At 40.9% G+C, this 18,832-nt stretch overlaps 1 protein-coding gene across 1 annotated transcript in view; it reads left to right on the top strand.

The window, feature by feature from the left end:
- The window catches only part of TUSC3 (tumor suppressor candidate 3), a 125,611-nt gene that overhangs the window by 54,178 nt on the left and 52,601 nt on the right, over positions 1–18,832 (top strand). Inside the window, exons 3-6 of the mRNA XM_060278821.1 lie at positions 2,019–2,136; positions 4,674–4,814; positions 6,061–6,201; positions 12,168–12,257. Of these exons, the coding sequence (XP_060134804.1) occupies positions 2,019–2,136; positions 4,674–4,814; positions 6,061–6,201; positions 12,168–12,257 (490 nt within the window). The remainder of the gene's footprint in view (positions 1–2,018; positions 2,137–4,673; positions 4,815–6,060; positions 6,202–12,167; positions 12,258–18,832) is intronic.

The raw sequence follows: 18,832 nt of genomic DNA on the forward strand, positions 1-18,832 counted from the left end.
GTAGCCCTTACTGTAACAACTTGGTGAGTGCCAGCACCTTTTTTTTCCTGGAAGAAAAGCACTGATTATACCCTAAAAAGTACTGCAATAAAAACAGCTGTTCTGGATTTATAGGATTAGGAAGGGAAGAACAAACCAAAGGGGAGAGAGAAATATTTAGTATTCCCAACTTGAAGTAACTTCAAAGAAGCACTTATCCCTTTTCTTCCCCTGAAGGCCAAATATTCTGTTTAATATTTTGTCCAAACGGATACAGTGACATTCAGCTTGATCCTATGCAAGATTATTTGGAAGTAAATCCTGCAGTGTTCAGTATGGCTTCCTTCCAGGTCAGTGAATGTGCCAGCTTTTGCTCGCCTGATGCCTTCCATACGTTTTGTGATACAACTTGTATCGGCTCCAACCTGTGTGGAAGGCACCCGGTTGTCAAAAGCTGGTGTATAGAGTTGGTGCCTGGCTTTAATCCTTTTGCATACTTGCCTGGTAGGTATCTCTCACCAAACACTGGGGGATATAATTCCAAATAAACTTACCTAGGACCTGGGAGCCTGTGAATAAGCTACTTCCAAAAGCCCGAGGGCAGTATCCTTCAAAATAGATGTGCTGGTGCAGTGACTTTTGGCTACACAACAGAACTTCCCTTCCCTCTCATCCCTTCCCAAAAATCTGCTCTGGAGTTTTCCCGAACCTTCCAGGGCAGATCCAGAGAAGGCATGGAGAGAGGAGAGGGAGGGGAAGTTCCACTGTGCATGCAGAAATCCTTGTGCTAGTGAAAAGCTACTTCACTGGGTACCACATACATAACTGCAAATGCTTCCACATTTCATATGACTTGTCCTTAGGGTGTATAGGATTAAGATGAACAAGAAAATTCAACTGGCATGGTCTTGGTTGGGTGTGAAATGCAATAACAAGACACAGCCATTCTGTTTGTAAAACAAAGCAGAAGGCATCAAATGCAAAAATGAAAGTTCTGTGTCTAGGCACGTATACCTAAACCAACTCATCCCTGTGGATGATCCGCTGAAGGGTGAGAGAGGATGGTCTCCAGTCATGTCATGGTTTGATTTTCCTGTTGCCACACACACCCGTGCCAGAGCCGATTGGGTAGTGAGGGCAGCTTCTAGGCAGGGCCCTGCCCAGCGCCATGGCTCAGCAGTGATGAGGAGGGCACCAATCTCTGCACCCGGCTGGATCACTGCAGGGCATGACGCCTGACCACAATGCCACCAACCAGGTAATGTAAGCAGACTTGCAATAGACAGCTTAAAACAGAAACAAAAATGTGACAGTCTTGTGATAGTGATAGGAAGTTGACACTGCATCAGACCTGGTCTCCTGGGGACAATTTGGGGAAAAAGCAATTTTGCAATCCAGTTTACCTAGGTGTTCAGCATAGTTCCTTTTATTTGAGTAGTCCAGTTTTCTTGTGGTAACTTGTAAGGTCACCCAGTGAGTTTGATGACCAAGCAGGGCTTTAGGTCCTATCCAACACTAACCACTACACCACCACTGGCTCTTTATTTTGGATTTTGGAAGTTTTGAAGATGGTAGCAGCCCCTTCCACACAATTTTCAAGTTATGGAGGGGGTTGTGTGAGCCCTGCTATAGTGGTTAGGAGCAGTGAAAATCTCATCTTCCAGCTACTCAACAGTTTACTGTTCCCCACATTGCACACTGGTGGCAGCAACAGAAAGGAGGTGATTTGCTCAAGGTCACTGTCTTTCAGCATTGGGTCTCATCTGCAATGTGGGGATGATGATGATTACTGAGCTTGACCTGTGCAAAGCCCTTGAAAGTGTTCTGAGTGTTGTAAGTTTTGTAGATTTCTCCCTTTTCTCATGTTTAGCTGTAAGTTTTTTAAAAAGAAAAATTGGTGTAATTTTGTGGAAAAGAATGCACATTACAGTTTTATGTGAGGTTCATCTAATGCTGTAAGGAGGACGATGTTACTGCAGTTATTAATGGTGCACTTATTAGGTAGTTGAATGTGTTTTTCTCTGTCTTTACTCTTACAGGCAAGCTAATGAGGAATATCAAGTGCTGGCTAACTCATGGCGCTACTCTTCGGCATTTTCGAACAAACTTTTCTTCACTATAGTAGATTATGATGAAGGTGCTGATGTTTTTCAGCAGGTGAGAAGGTGCATTCCTGAATGCTAAGCTGTTCTGTGTCCATCTTTCTAATATATTCATACTCTTGGTTGCCTTAATTGTATGTTTCAGACATGCTTTACTTTTTTTAGAGGGGGTAAGCACAAGCACGGATGATGGAGAGACTGCTGTTGTTATTGAGGTTATTGATGAGAAAATTCCACCATACTCCTTTAGCTGCCACTAAAAATGAAGAATGTTGCTGTTCTGAGAGATCCGCAACAGTTTGCTTCTGCTGCCCAGAAAAATGTACACATTGTTCATTTTTTGTAGTCCACTTCAGATAATCGTGAAACTATGGCTTACATCAGGGATGAACAAACCTTCCCACCCCTGTTGAGGACTGGCTCCACTCAGGGCTAATCTTTTGGGGGCAGTGGGCAAAGCCAGAAGTGTTTTCAATTAACTAATGTGGAAGAAAGACCAATTTTCACTATGCCTACCTCAGATTTGAATTCCCAACCTAGGTAAGTATGCCCAAAAGTAACCCCCAAGTGGGTTTTATGGGGCTACTGTCAAATAAATATACAGAGGTTGGGTGGGGATTTTTTTAGTGCAACAGACAAAAATAACTAGTGTTCCAAAAAGCAAGTGAAATAAACTGCTTTCTTACTTTACTGTGCTACAGTATATATACATACACACACCAGCACATGCCACACATAAACACACACAGAAGCCTACCACTTCTCCCCAGGCTATACAAGTAAACAAGTTAAAAAGTTTTTTAAGAGATCAGTTTATTTTTATAAAACAAGATTGCTGCTGCTGCTTCCAGTTATCCTGAAACTTTGACACTAATAGTTTTATACTAAAATGTAGGTCATGGCCGTCTGTAACCAGCTCACCATGTCATTTTCTCCCCCTTCTCTCCATAATGTATATCAGTTGTCTGAGATTTGATGTCATTACCTATGTTCTCCATTCTTCTTGCATCGGCTGCTGTTGGACGGAAAATGCATACTGTGATGCCATCACATCAGATGTAATTGAATATATATGTTATGAGGGAAAGGGGAAGAAGAGTGTGGCACACGGAGGCTGTTTTCAATGGCCACCCTAACACAATATGTAGCTTTTGTCCTTCCCTTTTGCTGATACCTTTTTACCTTATTGCTGATTGCTCTCTTTCTCTTCTTCCATCCTCTCTCGCGTACCCCATGGACCTGAGAAATTGAGTTCACATAAAATGCATATATTTCAAATTGATTACTTCTCTAAAAAGACCTCACTTTTGCTAGTTCACAAAGCGAGTTGCAGTCTAGTTCAGCAAAGCTATGTTCTGTCTTCTGAAATATTACATTTGACAAAAACAAAAACAAAAAACCCCAACCAACCACATTTCCTAGTGCTTCATATTTTGCAGTTTCACGACATATTGGGTTGTCAACAAATATTCCGTGGAGGAAGAGAATATGTTGTACTTGGAATAAATCCAATTATTTAACATCCAGCTTGATTATTGTACATAATTTGAATTTGAAACATTTAAATAATGTATTAATGTAACATAATTTAGTTGTGTAGTGAGCATACAGCCCTGGTAATGAAAATGGCTGGGCTTGTGTGTGTCATTAGAGGCAATCTTGTTCCATCCTTGTTGCTTTCACAGGTTTCTTTGCTCAGATTTCAGGGTAACCTTATATGTCCACATCCCTGAGTTCTCATAGAGAGAGAGAGAGAGAGAGAGAGAGAGAGAGAGAGAGAGAGAGAGAGAGAGAGAGAGAGAGAGAGAGATTTTATAAATAAATACAATATTGCCTTTCATTAGTGGAAAATAAAGGCTTGGATCCTGACATAGCTTTAAGGAAGTCATTGGAAGGAAAGTTTCCTGTTCCATCCTTCCCCCTGCAGAAACATTTGATGACCAAGGAGGGTTAGAAGGATGGGGCACAAGGGCTGTTTGGAGAAAGATGAAGGGACAAGAACGTTTCTTATGAGAATTTCCTTAGCTTAGGATCTAAACCTGATTTGATGCAATTCCCCACTTCTCTTAGTGCCCTTCCCCATGTTTCATCCCACATTGTTGTGGGAGTACCCCTGAACACAAAATATTTATAAGAGATACAGTGGCTGCAGAGAAAATGAGGGGTCAGGAATGAGAGGTACTCAACGGACTGTTTAAAAACTTAACTGTTCACATGGGGATTCCTATACCCTGATCCTTGGTACTCGCTGTTTTCTGTATTGCAAATTGCCTTGTTTTTACAATAGAAGGTGATCTGCAAATGACTTTAAATACATAAATTACATGTGTGCAGCTGACCTGTACTGTACTGGCCTTATTGTTCCCATACAGTAGATGGGGACTTGATAGAAGCCTAGTGGCTTGATTTAATGGCACATTGTTAAGCAATGTTTATTATATACTGCAATGTTTATTATATATTGTTAAGCAATGTTTATTATAAATATTATATACAATATACTTCCATACTTTTAACAGTTTCCCAAAAGGCTCACAAAGCGCAGATATGCTTTTTTAAAATATTTGGTGACATCTTTGTTGTCTCTCATAGCTCAATATGAACTCTGCTCCAACATTCATGCATTTCCCTCCGAAAGGGAAGCCCAGGAGAGCTGACACGTTTGACCTGCAGAGAATTGGATTCGCAGCAGAGCAGTTAGCTAAGTGGATAGCTGACAGAACTGATGTTCATGTAAGTCACTTGACAAAGTTAAGAGACTCATCCACACTTATCTTCATGTTCTGTGACAAAGAGACCTTAGGAATTGGGGTTCCCTCTTCCCCACTACCTTCAAATGATACCCCCCCCCCATAAGAGTCCTCTACAAAATGTATTAAAATAATAAAATTGTCAGCTGTGCTACTCTATCACTCTTTGGTAACTCCAGAGGGGGGGAAATTAACGATGTATTTCAATCTTGCTTTGGTAGCTAAAATATTAATCTGGCTGTCTCCTAGCAGAACATGAGGAATGATATTGTACCAATTAATTGATTAATGTGAGCATGTACTTGAAATATTTCTTATTGCTAGTAATAACTCCCAAGTCTAACATTGAGTAGTTGTTTTTTAAAAAATAAAAAAAATGCTGTAGATATACAATTGGTAAATATACTGAACAACTTTATTTAACTGCATGCAGGCGTAGTAGGCAAGAACATTGTAGGAAAAGTATTTCTCTAAAGGAAAAACTAGAAGTCTCTTTAGAATTAATGAAGAATTAAAATCTTGACCGCTTCTTAGGGTTGATGCAGAGGGGACTTTTCAAGAAACTGGGGAATGTTTTTAGGTTCACTGCTCAAATGGGGCACAGCTCACCAGCACATTATAAAATGAATTGACGACTACAAGTTCCCTTTCATTTCATCAGGTCTAGTTCAGGAGAACCTCCCAGTGGAAATTCTTTCAAGTTATCTCCTGAGTTTAGACCATCAGACCCCTTTGCCAGGCTCTGCCACTTCTGTGTGCTGTTGCTGTGACTAGCATAAACTTGCTGCCATCTGAATGTGGTTTTGTACTTGCCATTGAAGCCTTAGAAGAGGGGCAGCCAATCTGGTGTCCATTGTGTGATTTAAACCACAGTTCCCATTGGCTCCAGCAAGTGCTATTTTTCTAGAAAAAGAAGTGCTGAAACTCACCATGAACACCTCCCTTGTTCTCTTATAATGGCAATGGTGCCCACCTGAGAGGTGCCAGAACTGAGTTCCTCCTGAAAAAAGCCCTGCCTCCAGCAAGCATGATATCACTCACACACTGAAAAATGGGGGGGGAAACCGTTTTAATCTGTACTTGTGGCAATTTTACTTGACTAGATGCATACAAGTTTAATTGTGAATGGCTGGCTCTGTTTAGTATGTAAATTTTGTATGCCTAGGTGTATGTCTACTTCTACATCAGAAAGCAGAAAAACACATGACCTGCTTTTTCTTGTTTTACAGATAAGAGTGTTCAGGCCCCCAAACTATTCAGGTACCATTGCATTGGCTCTCCTGGTGTCACTGGTTGGTGGCTTACTCTACTTGCGGCGAAATAACTTGGAGTTCATCTACAACAAGACTGGCTGGGCTATGGCAGCACTGGTAGGCCAACTTTTTTATAAAAAAAACCCCAACAACCTTTTTGAAGCTCAATTAATTTTATTGTTTATATAACAAGATTCCAAGTCCCATTCGCACTGTTAATGAGAGAGCACTGCGAGAGACAGCATTGATTGTGGAATCATAACAGGAACAGCTGGGCCAAACCTCAAGGGCAGTAAACAGTGCTAGCATGCAATTAAGAGGTTGCCGATACTCTGGCTAATTGTAATTGGTTCCAGTGTTGGCAGAAGTTGGTTAAATTGACATTCTCTCTCCCCCCACCCCCCAAAAAAGTTCAAAGGCATGAAGGTTACAACTCACAAGTTAACTGTTGCTCAGAACTGGGGGTAGGGTGGGTATGCTTATGCAATTAAAGATAATGATAATCACTGTTTTATCAAATATATAACAGTTTTAGTGACTGAAACGTAAGATAGAGCTGGGCTCCTTGAAAGTTGGCATGGGAAAATATGAGCCACGTGGCTGCAGCTAATGTTAGTTTCTTGTACCAAACTTCTTTTCCATGACATCTTTGCTAGGTAAGAGCTTAGCTGTAGTGGGTTGAAGTACAGCTCCCTCATCTGAAATCTCAGTAGCCTACTTGAATCCACTGTTGAAATACCTTCATTTATCGTTCAGCATCTGTTATAATGAATCTGTGTTGCATAGTCGTTTTCTGTCTTTTACTTGTGCTGCTGCTTTGTTGTTGTTTAAAAAAATCTTTGCACCCATGAGAACAAGGCAATTCTATTTTAAAACAAAGCTGTCACCACCGCCACCCGCCATTGAAGTCTATGAACCTGACAGAATAATGGATCTGGGAGAACTCCCAAGTCTGAGAGTATTGTTTATACTCCCACCTCTACATTGAGCTCTTCCTTTTATTGTTACTTCCTTCACATATAAGTAACAACACTGCTAACAGTGCATAGTTCAGTTGCTTAACTGTCATGAACCAGATTCAGGTAGGTAGCCATGTTGGTCTGATGCAGTTGAAATCAATTAAAAAATTAAAAAAATGTCCAGTAGCACTTTAGAGACCAACTAAGTTTGTTCTGGGTATAAGCTTTCGTGTGCATGCAGTATCTGAAGTTGGTATCTGAGGAAGTGTGCATGCACACGAAAGCTTATACCGAAAACAAATTTAGTTGGTCTCTAAGGTGCTATTGGACAATTTTTAAAATTTGTATTTATTTATTTATTTTGTCATGAACTAGTATGCTAAGCCAGTGTTTCTCAACCTTTTTTGTGCCAAGGCACACTTGTTCCATGAAAAAAATCACGAGGCACACCACCATTAAAAAAGTTAAAAAATTTAACTCTGTGCCGCCCTATATTGACTACCTGTTTCTCATATTTTAAGACATACCCATAAAATAAGCCATAGCAGGATTTTTAAGCATTCAAGGAATATAAGCCATACCCCGAAAATAAGACATAGTGATAGGCGCAGCAGCAATGCCGGCCGCGGCAGGAGGAGGAGGAAAAAAATAAGACATCCCTTGAAAATAAGCCATAGTGTGTTTTTTTGAGGAAAAAATAAATATAAGATGTGTCTTATAATATGAGAAACACGATATATAATTATGACTGTAAGAAACACTTGCCAATTGCTGTGTTGGTTGCAATCTCCTGTAATAAGGCTTCACAAGCCGCTGATTTCTCTGCCAGCACAATCCTTTGCTCAGCAAGTTTCAGGTTGAGCTCATCCAGCCAGCTTCTTTAAGCTTGTCTAAAACCACCCTCCCGTGGTGGTGGCTGTTGAGAGCTGCGCTCGCTCCGCGCCGTGACCCGGCCGGCTTCCTTTCTGGTGGGTCACTGTAGAACATTGGCGGCCGCCAGGCATGTGACAATGCAAATCGCCCTTCTCGTCGGCGCACGTCGCGGCACACTAGCCAGCGTCTCGCGGCACACTAGTGTGCCGCGGAACAGCGGTTGAGAAACGCTGTGCTAAGCTGTCCCCATTGGTAATAGTGGTGGTAGGCTTTGGTCCTTGATAGTCATTAACTCATGCGTTGAACACAGGGACACCGTATATACATTTGCTTTTTACTCTCATTTTACCATAGAACCTGCCCCATGTTTGTTCAGTTTAGGGGCTTGTGTATACATGCATCATTGTGTAAGCATGCATCATTAAAATATATTGTGTATATATATGAGAGAAAATGCAGTTAAATTGTTTGACAAATTGTCTATTGAAGCAGATTTCCAATCTTGAACTCTTCCATAGTGGCATCTTCAAAGATAAGAGGTGGTGGTGGTGATTTGTTGGTATCTTTTAAAGTTCTTTTATTCACGCAAAATCATATCTCTCTTTGGAAGTAACATCTGCATTTAGCCAAAAGAATCTTAAGCTAGCTATTTTCACTTTAGAAACATTTCAGGTTTCTTTTTTTCTTGCATTCTTAAATGCCACCTACTTCATTCGTTTCTCTGCCTTCTCCATCAAACTCCACCCACACCATTTTACAGGTTACGGACTGCTAACATGCCTTGTGTTCTGCAGAAAATACTTGTGAGATGCTTCCTTTGCTTTATCCCTCACTTTGTAGATCCCCAGTCTATAAAGCTAAAATGAAATAATTATGAATCTGACGTGGGAGTTAGACCAGACAGTGGGCAGTACCTGAAATTGTTGCTGAATTCTTTTAAAGTGGGGAGGGAAAATAAAATTGCACTTTCGCAGGAAGGAATGCTGGAATTTCTCCGCTTGCTCCTGAGAGAAACTGCTTCCTCCCAGTTTGTTTTCTGGTGCCCAGAAGGAGAGAGGAAAAAGTTGATAAAAACAGATTTTCTGGGGTGTGAGGGAAGAGAAGGTGAGGGAAAGGTTCCCTGTCTACTCATCTGTGGCATTAATCTACATGACTCACATTCTGATATTCATGTCATGCCACCATAATATATAGTTTGACCTATATATTTGGCTGCAAACTTGTCTGACTTGCAGGATGTAAATAACCACGAATCTCCATGCAGGGATATGGCAGTAGCCCAGCGGGATTTGTTACTTTTTGTCCTTGGCACAGAAGGCCAGCTGAACATTTTCCAACCTGCTTTTGAATCACCTGAAAAATAAATCTCAAAACCAGTTTGCCACATGGATTGGTAGAGAGTGCAGTTAGGAAAACAATTCTACAGCCCCCTTGGGAACACAATACTGGTTTCATGGACTTTTAGGAACAGAGTCCATCTAGCGCCATTGGGTCAATCTAGCCAAGTGGGTCAATCTAGCCAAACCAAGTGACAATGTCTCTGCAGGGTTTCAGGCAGAGACCCTTCCCAGCACTACCAGGACTTTCTGGGCATTGACTATGACACTTTGCATGAGCTCTGCCACTGACCTGCAAGACTCCTAATGTGATGAGGTTCTTCTTGTACTGCCAGTGTACTCTTTCTTGGTGATATCAGCATTAGTCATACTCAGCATAGACCAAACTGAGATTAATGGAGATTATTTCAGTAGGTTTACTCCTGATTTATCTGGCTATCACTTGCTTTCTCTCTCCTTCTTTTGCTGTTTTCCTACTTTCTGGGAATTTCCTCACAGAGGTATCTGGGAGGGCCTTTCCCCCCTGGATTTTTTGAATAGAGAAGGCAAAGCTTTGAAGATGTCTACAAATGTGTTAACCTGACCCTTTTGTCCCTTGGCTGGTACAGAAATGTGCAGGAAGAGGTGTTCCTGTGTATTTGAAGGACTTGTCTGCTTAAGACTGAAAAGGCAAGGTACCAAGAAGTGTGTAAATGCTACACACACACAATATACTGGATAGAGTATCAGACTTATCCAGCTTGGTCCAAATCCAATCAGTTAAGTGATTCTTCCTAAACATAACGTAAGACATCTTATGTTTTGTACCTATATCCTGTTAGAATAAAATGGGTAATCTTATACATAGTTTTTGATTCTTTGGAGGAATCATAGGGTAGAATTATTAATTATGCTTGGAACAAAAAGCCATGATTTTAGCATATACAGAGATGTTAGTAGAAAATAACCGATTGGACAGCAGTACTTCATTGAGCCTCAGTCCTACGGGGTTCAGAAAATTCAAGAGTTTAATTTAAAAAAAGGAACAACAAAGAAAATCCAGTGTTCAATTCTATCTTGGTGTAGCAACTAAAACTCTGCTAAAATGGAGAGTGATTATATATTCCAAAACAGGAAGGAGGCGGATTATTAATTTGTGGAGCGAAGTACAAGATGCTATCCTTTTACCATATCCTTTTATTATGTCTTTATAATATGGAGTTGTGAGCCTGTAGATCCCATACTGTCATTTTAGACAGCTTAATTAATGACATGAATGGGGAGGTGGAGTTGAATACTTTAGAGGTAATATGAAAGAGATAACAATAAATTGAGCAGTAGTGGGTAAGCAAAGAGAACCCTGGGGAAAATGAGATAAAGAGCAGCTCCCTCTGTATGCCCAGATTTCTCTCACTTTCCACATACCCTGCTCCCCTAATCATCCATGCATGGATCTCAAGGACTTGTCTAAAGGTATGAGCTTGCTTCCCCTCCAGGTTGTACGTGAATGCAAATAACCCATTAATGTTGCCCATTAGCTCCCACCTTAATCATGCTCAAGCTTGTTCCTTATTAATAGATGATTCAGGTGGAGAGAAGAAGGCCCAGTCCAGTCTGTGAACTAGTTCAGGCAGGCAGACAGACAGTAGGTGTGCGGTTGTCAAAACCATTCCTAACTTGATTCATGTCAATCAATAGTCAGCACAGCTCGGAAGCTGCCGGCAGCCTCAAAAGGCTCTAAGCTGCATGTGGCTCCCTGCTGGACCTGGGATTAGCATATTTTTGTGTTTTAGGCTTGCTAAGTCTTAGGGAGAACAACACAATCATTAACTGGGCATTAAGATAGTTGAGAAGCCAAGACCACTCCGTTTTCATACCTATCACTTGAGCAGTTGGCGTGCTTGCCCCCGCATAGATAATTATAAAGAAGATAAAAAGAAGTTCCCCGGTGAGAGCTTGTTGTTTCCCCCCCCTGAAATCTGAGAGTATGGACGTCTGTCAAGCAGCAACTCCCCTCCCCTTCTTTATCCTTGTATGTTCATTAATTTTCAAGTTAAACCGCTTCACCAGCAAGACTGCAGTAGTAAAGTTGTGATATAGTGAGAAACAGGAAAGTTCAGGACTAGCTGTAGGTTTGAGGCAGTCCCCCACAAAGCGCTGGTCATTGTATAGTTCCCCTCTGACCTCACAACTACAGACTCACTGTTAGCAGCCTCTGAGTCTGGGAAGGCACCTGCAAATTTACATTTCCAACACTGCCCAAAGCACCTAATTTAGCTATGGCTGCAAAAGAGGAATGGGAACCAGTGTGCCACTGCTTGTTCCTTTGCAATCCAAATGCTGCAATTTTTTTGAACTTGGCATCCTTTTCTGTCCCCCTGTCTGGTTTTGCAGCCAAACCTTAATCACTTGACACTATATGATGGGAGGTGATTGACAGGTGGGTGGCCACGCCCACCTATCAAATTGGCCTGTGAAGTGTTGGTTGCTTTCAGATCTGGCTCTCCAATTGGATCATCTTAGGATGACACAACTACACCAGCTGACAGCACCCCTCCTCAAATACTAGAGTTTGCTTTCTTTCCCCTCTCCCCACATGTGAATTCGTTAGAGATAGGCTGAATTCTTCGTCCCACAAGCAAGCAATTCTATAAACTTAAAGCATCACCTTGTATTTTTTTCTGAGGGACTAATCTTTGAAGGCCCATTTTATTATTATTATTCATTTTATTCCTATACCGCTTTATATTTTCTCTTTGCTTCCTGCCTTTACCTGCCTTAAGTAATATCCTAACTTTAGTAATCTGTTTTGGAACTATACGCTGCTTGATTATTGGGATATATTTCCTGGACATGCAAACTTAAGAGCTCCCCCTTTCTTTTGTTTGTTCTATTAATAACATTTTTTATTTTGTTTTATTTTGTTTTATTGCAGTGTGTCGTTTTCGCTATGACTTCTGGCCAAATGTGGAATCACATTCGTGGGCCCCCTTATGCTCATAAAAATCCTCAGAATGGGCAAGTGGTAAGTGCTCTTATTCTACCAATGTATAAAAAGAATGATGTCACCACAGGGGCCTATAAATTCAAGTTGCAGAGGAATAGGGTATGAAAATAAGTGAAGATTATTTACCTTTGGGGCAGGTTTTTTCAAAAGACTTGTGTCTAGCACATGCTTTTGATAGCACATGAACTTAATGAAACTATTTTTTCTAAGGAGTGTGCAGCGAACATAAGCAAATGCGTCTGTTACCAAAGTTCAACATGTAAAATTACTTCTACCAATTGTCTTCTAGCCATACCAGCAGATGGACAGACTGCATACTAATTATGGCTTTCCACTCTCCCTATAAATCTTTAGTGAGGTTTTAAACTTTTTTAGTATGTGTGTACAAAGAGATGGCAGGGGGCTTTATCTAAGGGTTGAGCACCTTCTACAATGTCAAGATTTTTGATAGAAAATTCGACTACCAGCTTCATTCTAATCAGCTCGTGTCATAAAGTTTTTCCAGCACCTCAGTCCTATACTTATTTATGAATACAGTTTCCGGAGAGGCTTTTTACCTGGTAAATATGTTTAAAAATGCAGCTAGGTGTAGCAAATGTTACTTGCATGGGTTATTCGTTTTCAGTTTATTCATTTGCAAAAAGTTCTATTAAGAAAAAAAATATGGCGGCAAGCAGTATAAAATAACATTCATTTAAAAGTGCAAAATATATTACAATTCAGTAGATAGCTTCTTTCGTCAGCATAGCTGCATCACATCTCAGGGAAAGCCTTGGTGAGTAGATGGGTTTTAAGCAGCTGCCTGTTTAACAATGCTGTAGCTGCCTGGCTGGTGTGCATTGGAAGCGCATTCCAGATGGCAGGTGCTGCCACACTAAAAGCCTTGGTTTTAGTGGACATGAGACTAACCTCAGGAGTGCACGACCCTTCTAAGAGTGACTCTTCCAAGGCTTGGTGACCTGGAAAGTATAGATAAGGTAAGGCTTTCTCGGAGGTAGCCTGGTCTCAAGTTGTTTGAGACTTCGCATTCCAATATCAAGACCTTAAACATGTTGTAAACATTAGCATATGTGGAAACAAAATTGTTTATGCTTCACATAAATTGTTTATGCTTCACTCTTCTTTTAGAAATGTTCAACCCCTTTTCAGAACATCCTCTGTTTCATCAAACAGTGTGTGATAACTGGAAAACACAGAAAGCTGAATATACATTTTTGTTATAACTGTCTCCCTCAGTGGTGAGAGCTAGCTTTGTTTCATCAACTATAGTAATTTAAAGGAAGACATACAAAAGTAATTGGTTTGCAGGCCTCTTCCTTTGCATTATCCTGCATTTTGGAACCTCTCTAAAAGTATCCCCTGAATCAAACTGAGCAGGACACAGAAAAGCTGTGATGAAGAAGGAGTAGGGTCTGGTTAAAGTGAAGTGAAGTGTCGCTAGGATGGAGGGTCTAAAAGATACTGGAAAACATTGTAAATAGATTTGCATAATTTAGTGGATGATCCCTTGGTTCAGCTGTTGTAAATTCTTCATCATTTGTAATGAATCAAGTCCCAGGAGATGTGTTCCGACTGCATAATGATAATCATGCTTTTGACTTCAAAGGGTGATTTGAATCTCAGATGGCTCTTGGGATTTTGTTTTTTGTGTTGGGTGTATATACATGGTTTTTAGAGTGTAATCCTCTTTGAACTTCCTGCTGGGATACAAAAGCAGAAGAAAAGAAGTAAGACTGATATGAAAGATAGCAAGAGAAACCGTCACAAGAAAACAAATGTCAGGGCTTTGACATAAAGACCTCAATTTCACCTTGTTTTCCACCAAACATAGAAGGTCTAAGATGGGCTGCATTCTTGAATTGTTCTTTGAAGAAAGCACAATTATAGTATTACTTTTTTTTTAGAAAAAAATATATTTTTCCACAAGTCATTGAGTCAGGAGTTTACAAAAATGTGATCTGTCCCTTCCTGCGAGCTGAACTTCCCACCATTTTCATGCATTCTCATTACTGGTTAATGAAAAATAATTTGCTTAGTCTTGCAAGAGGAAATCCATTCTTAATTTTCTTTGATACCTCATATCTTAATTAGAGTAAGAAAAAAAAGTGACGGACTGAATTTGATGACTGATCTACTTGGTGACAGGAGGATAGTTGCTGATGGATGGGATAAAATGACACATTTGGTCTGGCAGCTTTGTTATGCAGAACTTTGACTAAGGAAGTAATAAATAACTGTGTCACTAAAACACTATGTTTAGAACAGCTCAGAATTTTTCATTACTCCATTTCAGTATTTAATTTAGGATGCCTTTTATATGGAGTGACAGAAAGGTGAGAAATGGCAGAGAGCAGACAACTGATGCTAACAATTAAATTAGGGCTTGTGAGTGTGTGTGTTTAATAAAATGTAAGTTTTTATAGATTCGGTTTGGATTCTCTGTCCAGGAGGAGGAATATAGGGAGACCTATTTTCATTACTTTCTGCCTTTTTCTCGACATCTTATGTTGTGTTGTCAGTCCTCTGATGGAGATGTTCTTTTGCTTAAGAGCTGTTCCTTCTTGGAGACATAGAAGAGCGGCTGGCACGGGTCATGTTCATTTGCTCATTGCCATCACTGAAGAGGCAGTGTAGACAAGCAAGCAGAGCAATGCAGTTAAAAGCCAGCCTACCTCTTTTGTTTCTTGCATGAGCAGCAGGCTCATTTTACATGATTAGAACCTTGAGGGCTTCCTGCTTACAGTCAAACAGAGGTGGAGAAATGCACATCAGTAAGGTGCTATAACTAAACAGATCCTTCTGTCATTCTAATTTTCAGATATTTGTTTATATGTGTTTTTTTTTAAAAAAAAACTATCCCACCTTTAAAGTGGGCCTTTCCCCTGTATGTCCCTCTGGGAATGGGCACCTAAGGATGGATATGTCAATTTCAATTTCTCGTTTTTCCAATCTTCAGTTCAGTTCTCCACATTTCCATATCAGTTTCCTCTTTTTTAATATATATATATATATATATATATATATATATATATATATATATCACCAACATTGTACAGTCGCACTTCAGAAGTCGAACGCAATCCGTTCCAGAAGTCTGTTCGACTTCCAAAATGTTCGGAAACCAAAGCGCAGCTTCCGATTGGCTGCAGGAAGCTCCTGCAGCCAATTGGAAGCCGCGGAAGCCCCATCGGATGTTCATCTTCCAAAAATAGTTTGCAAACCGGAACAGTCACTTCCGGGTTTGTGGCGTTCAGGAGCCAAAATGTTCGAAAACCAAGGTACAACTGTAATGTGAATTTCTCCCAATATACACATTTTTGCAAAGCAATTTCCCCTTACATAATATACTTTTTGTGCTATTTACACTAATATATGCATTTTCATGCACACTTTAGTATATGCTTTTTTGTACACAATACTTGGCTAGAGAACTGCATTGTAAAATTGGAGAAGTATCCATTTGGTGGGATAGCTGAGCTTCAGTTCTCCTACTGTTTCAAAAAATGATTGGTTTGCCTCCAAATGTTAGCTAAATACCCCCCCCCCCAATTCTGCCTGCTACTGTGATGTGGATCTTACAGCAGAGAAAGATCCACCTGGGAGGAGAAAGCCCAGGACTGTGAATTAGACCCAGAAAACTAACAGGAAGCCAGTGGACTTTTTTAAAAACCGCAGCCGTACACTTCAACCAACCAGTTCTCTTAGCTTGGTGCTTAAAGCATGCCAGACATTGGTGTTCTTGTACCAATTTCATGTTTTGAATGCTGTCCAGAAGCAGCATCCCTCTCGTAGCATCTCCCAGAGAGGCAGCCATGCTCATCTGTTGCAGCAGAAGCAGCAAATGGCCCTGCGAGCTACGGTAGGTAGGGATGAAGTGAAACTCATAGCAAAGCCACTTCTTTATTGTATTTTTGACATTTTAAGAGAGTTCTTAACCTTCCGCTGGGCTTTTTTGATACTGTAAACGTGATTTTCTCAGGTTGTTCTAACTGAGAAAAAGACAAACTTCTCAGAATAATTTTAAATAACAGATTTTATTTTCAAGCACCATAAAGTCTAGCACACGCTATTGCCCTCCTGTATTCTCCTTACAAGTGCCAACATTTGTAGCACAGAAATTGCAGTTCAGCATCACTGAGTTTGAAATGCTTAGTAATTCAGCTAGAACATAAAACAGTAAGTATGCCATCATTTTGGCGTTTGGGCTTAGAAACTATCCCCTCCGTTCTGTTCTTCGTGTGTATGTGTTCTGGAGGGCAATGGAGATGAAGACAGTGGTGGTAAGGAGCGGTCACAATTCTGCCTTTGGGGTGTTTTTGCCTCTTCTGTGGCAACTGGGTTAAATTTGCCAGGGCACTCCAGAAAATAGCCACAAAGTCTGGAATTAGAAAACATTCCATTTTAAACTGTCCAGGATTTATCAAGTACATAGGGGGGGGGGGAACTTAAGTCCTGTGTGCCTGCTGATTCACCGGAACATTCTACTGATTGATGCAAGCCAGAATATTTGCACAAAGCAAAGGAGGAGCCTCAGTGCTTGCCCGTGACTTCGTAAATCATTGTTTATGAAGCCACGGAGAGTCATCCAAATATGGTGATGTTTAGCCTTTTCAGGGGTAATAACATTTCAAATTCAATTTGTTAACAATGGAAGAACAATAAGTGCCAAAATTCAAATATTTGCAATGCTCTGAATGTGGGAAAAGCCGGCATATGTGAGACAATGTGCTTCATTTTTAATTACTGCCTAAGTTTAATAAATTTCTGTAGTATTCACGGCATCCCCAGAAGTAAAGGCAGAGTTGCATAAAATTATGTATCCAATGTTAGGCGTACTCAGAGTAAACACATTGAAATTAATGGACATGTGTTCCTGAAGTTCTTTAATTTCAGTAGGTCTACTCTAACTTAGTTGCATATAGCCCATTCAGAGGAAGTGTGTAGCTCCAAATAAAAAAATAGGCTAGATAAAGTCCAAGGAAACAATTATTCACTTGCATTAAATATCCAGTTAACTAATGAGGACATTCTGGACATCATCAACTATGACAAATGTTAGTACTGTAGGATGCTTTGAATGTTGGAGGGAAAACTTCTTCCATTCTCTGTCAAGGGCAATAAGAAAGCCATAATGATGTGTGGTTGAAGGTCATGAAGTTTAATGAAATAACATCTCGCTGGAACAAAGTCTAAGTATGCCTGTTCTAAGGGGACAAAATAGATTATGGTGACTTTTCCAGTTACTGTACAAAATAAATAAATAAATAAATAAAACTGGCCATTCATTTGGAAAACTTCAAAATGCACAGTAGATCTTTTATTTCCGCCCTTTCTATTTCCCTAGCTGAAATCATTTCACATTTATGAAATATAATTTTGTGTCTCAGTTTAAAGTCAAAGTTCTTGAAGTCTTTTGTGCTGTGTGTGCAGAATATCAGGGGTGGGGGCAGGGCAGATCTGTGTTTGAGTTCTCTTTCCCTTATAATAATAATAATAATAATAATAATAATAATAATAATAATTATTATTATTATTATTATTATTATTATTATTATTATTATTTATACCCCGCCCATCTGGCCGGGTTCCCCCAGCCACTCTGGGCGGCTTCCAAAAAAACAGAAATTCTAAAATACAAAAATCCATCAAACATTAAAAGCTTCCCTAAACAGGGATGCCTTGAGATGCCTTCTAAAGGTCTGGTAATTGTTCTCTTTGACCTCTAGTGGGAGGGCATTCCACAGGGTGGGTGCCACTACCGAGAAGGCCCTCTGCCTGGTTCCCTGTAACTTGGCTTCTCGTAATGAGGGAACCGCCAGAAGGCCCTCGGAGCTGGACCTCAGTGTCCGGGCAGAACGATGGGGGTGGAGACGCTCCTTCAGGTATACCGGACCGAGGCCATTTAGGGCTTTAAAGGTCAACACCAACACTTTGAATTGTGCTCGGAAACGTACTGGGAGCCAATGTAGGTCTTTTAGGACCGGTGTTATGTGATCTCGGCGGCCGCTCCCAGTCACCAGTCTAGCTGCCGCATTCTGGATTAGTTGTAGTTTCCGGGTCACCTTCAAAGGTAGCCCCACGTAGAGCGCATTGCAGTAGTCCAAGCGAGAGATAACTAGAGCATGCACCACTCTGGAGAGACAGTCAGTGGGCAGGTAGGGACTCAGCCTGCGTACCAGATGGAGCTGATAAACAGCTGCCCTGGACACGGAGTTGACCTGTGCCTCCATGGACAGCTGTGAGTCTAAAATGACTCCCAGGCTGCGCACCTGGTCTTTCAGGGGCACAGTTACCCCATTCAGGACCAGAGAGTCCTCCACACCCGCCCGCCTCCTGTCCCCCACAAACAGTACTTCTGTCTTGTCAGGATTCAATCTCAATCTGTTAGCCGCCATCCATCCTCCAACCGCCTCCAAGCACTCACACGGGACCTTCACCGCCTTCACTGGTTCTGATTTAAAAGAGAGGTAGAGCTGGGTATCATCAGCATACTGATGGACACCCAGCCCAAACCCCCTGATGATCTCTCCCGGCAGCTGCATATAGATATTAAAAAGCATGGGGGAGAGGACAGAACCCTGAGGCACCCCACA

The sequence above is a fragment of the Zootoca vivipara genome, chromosome 9 (genome assembly GCF_963506605.1).
Source record: "Zootoca vivipara chromosome 9, rZooViv1.1, whole genome shotgun sequence".
NCBI lineage: Eukaryota > Metazoa > Chordata > Lepidosauria > Squamata > Lacertidae > Zootoca > Zootoca vivipara.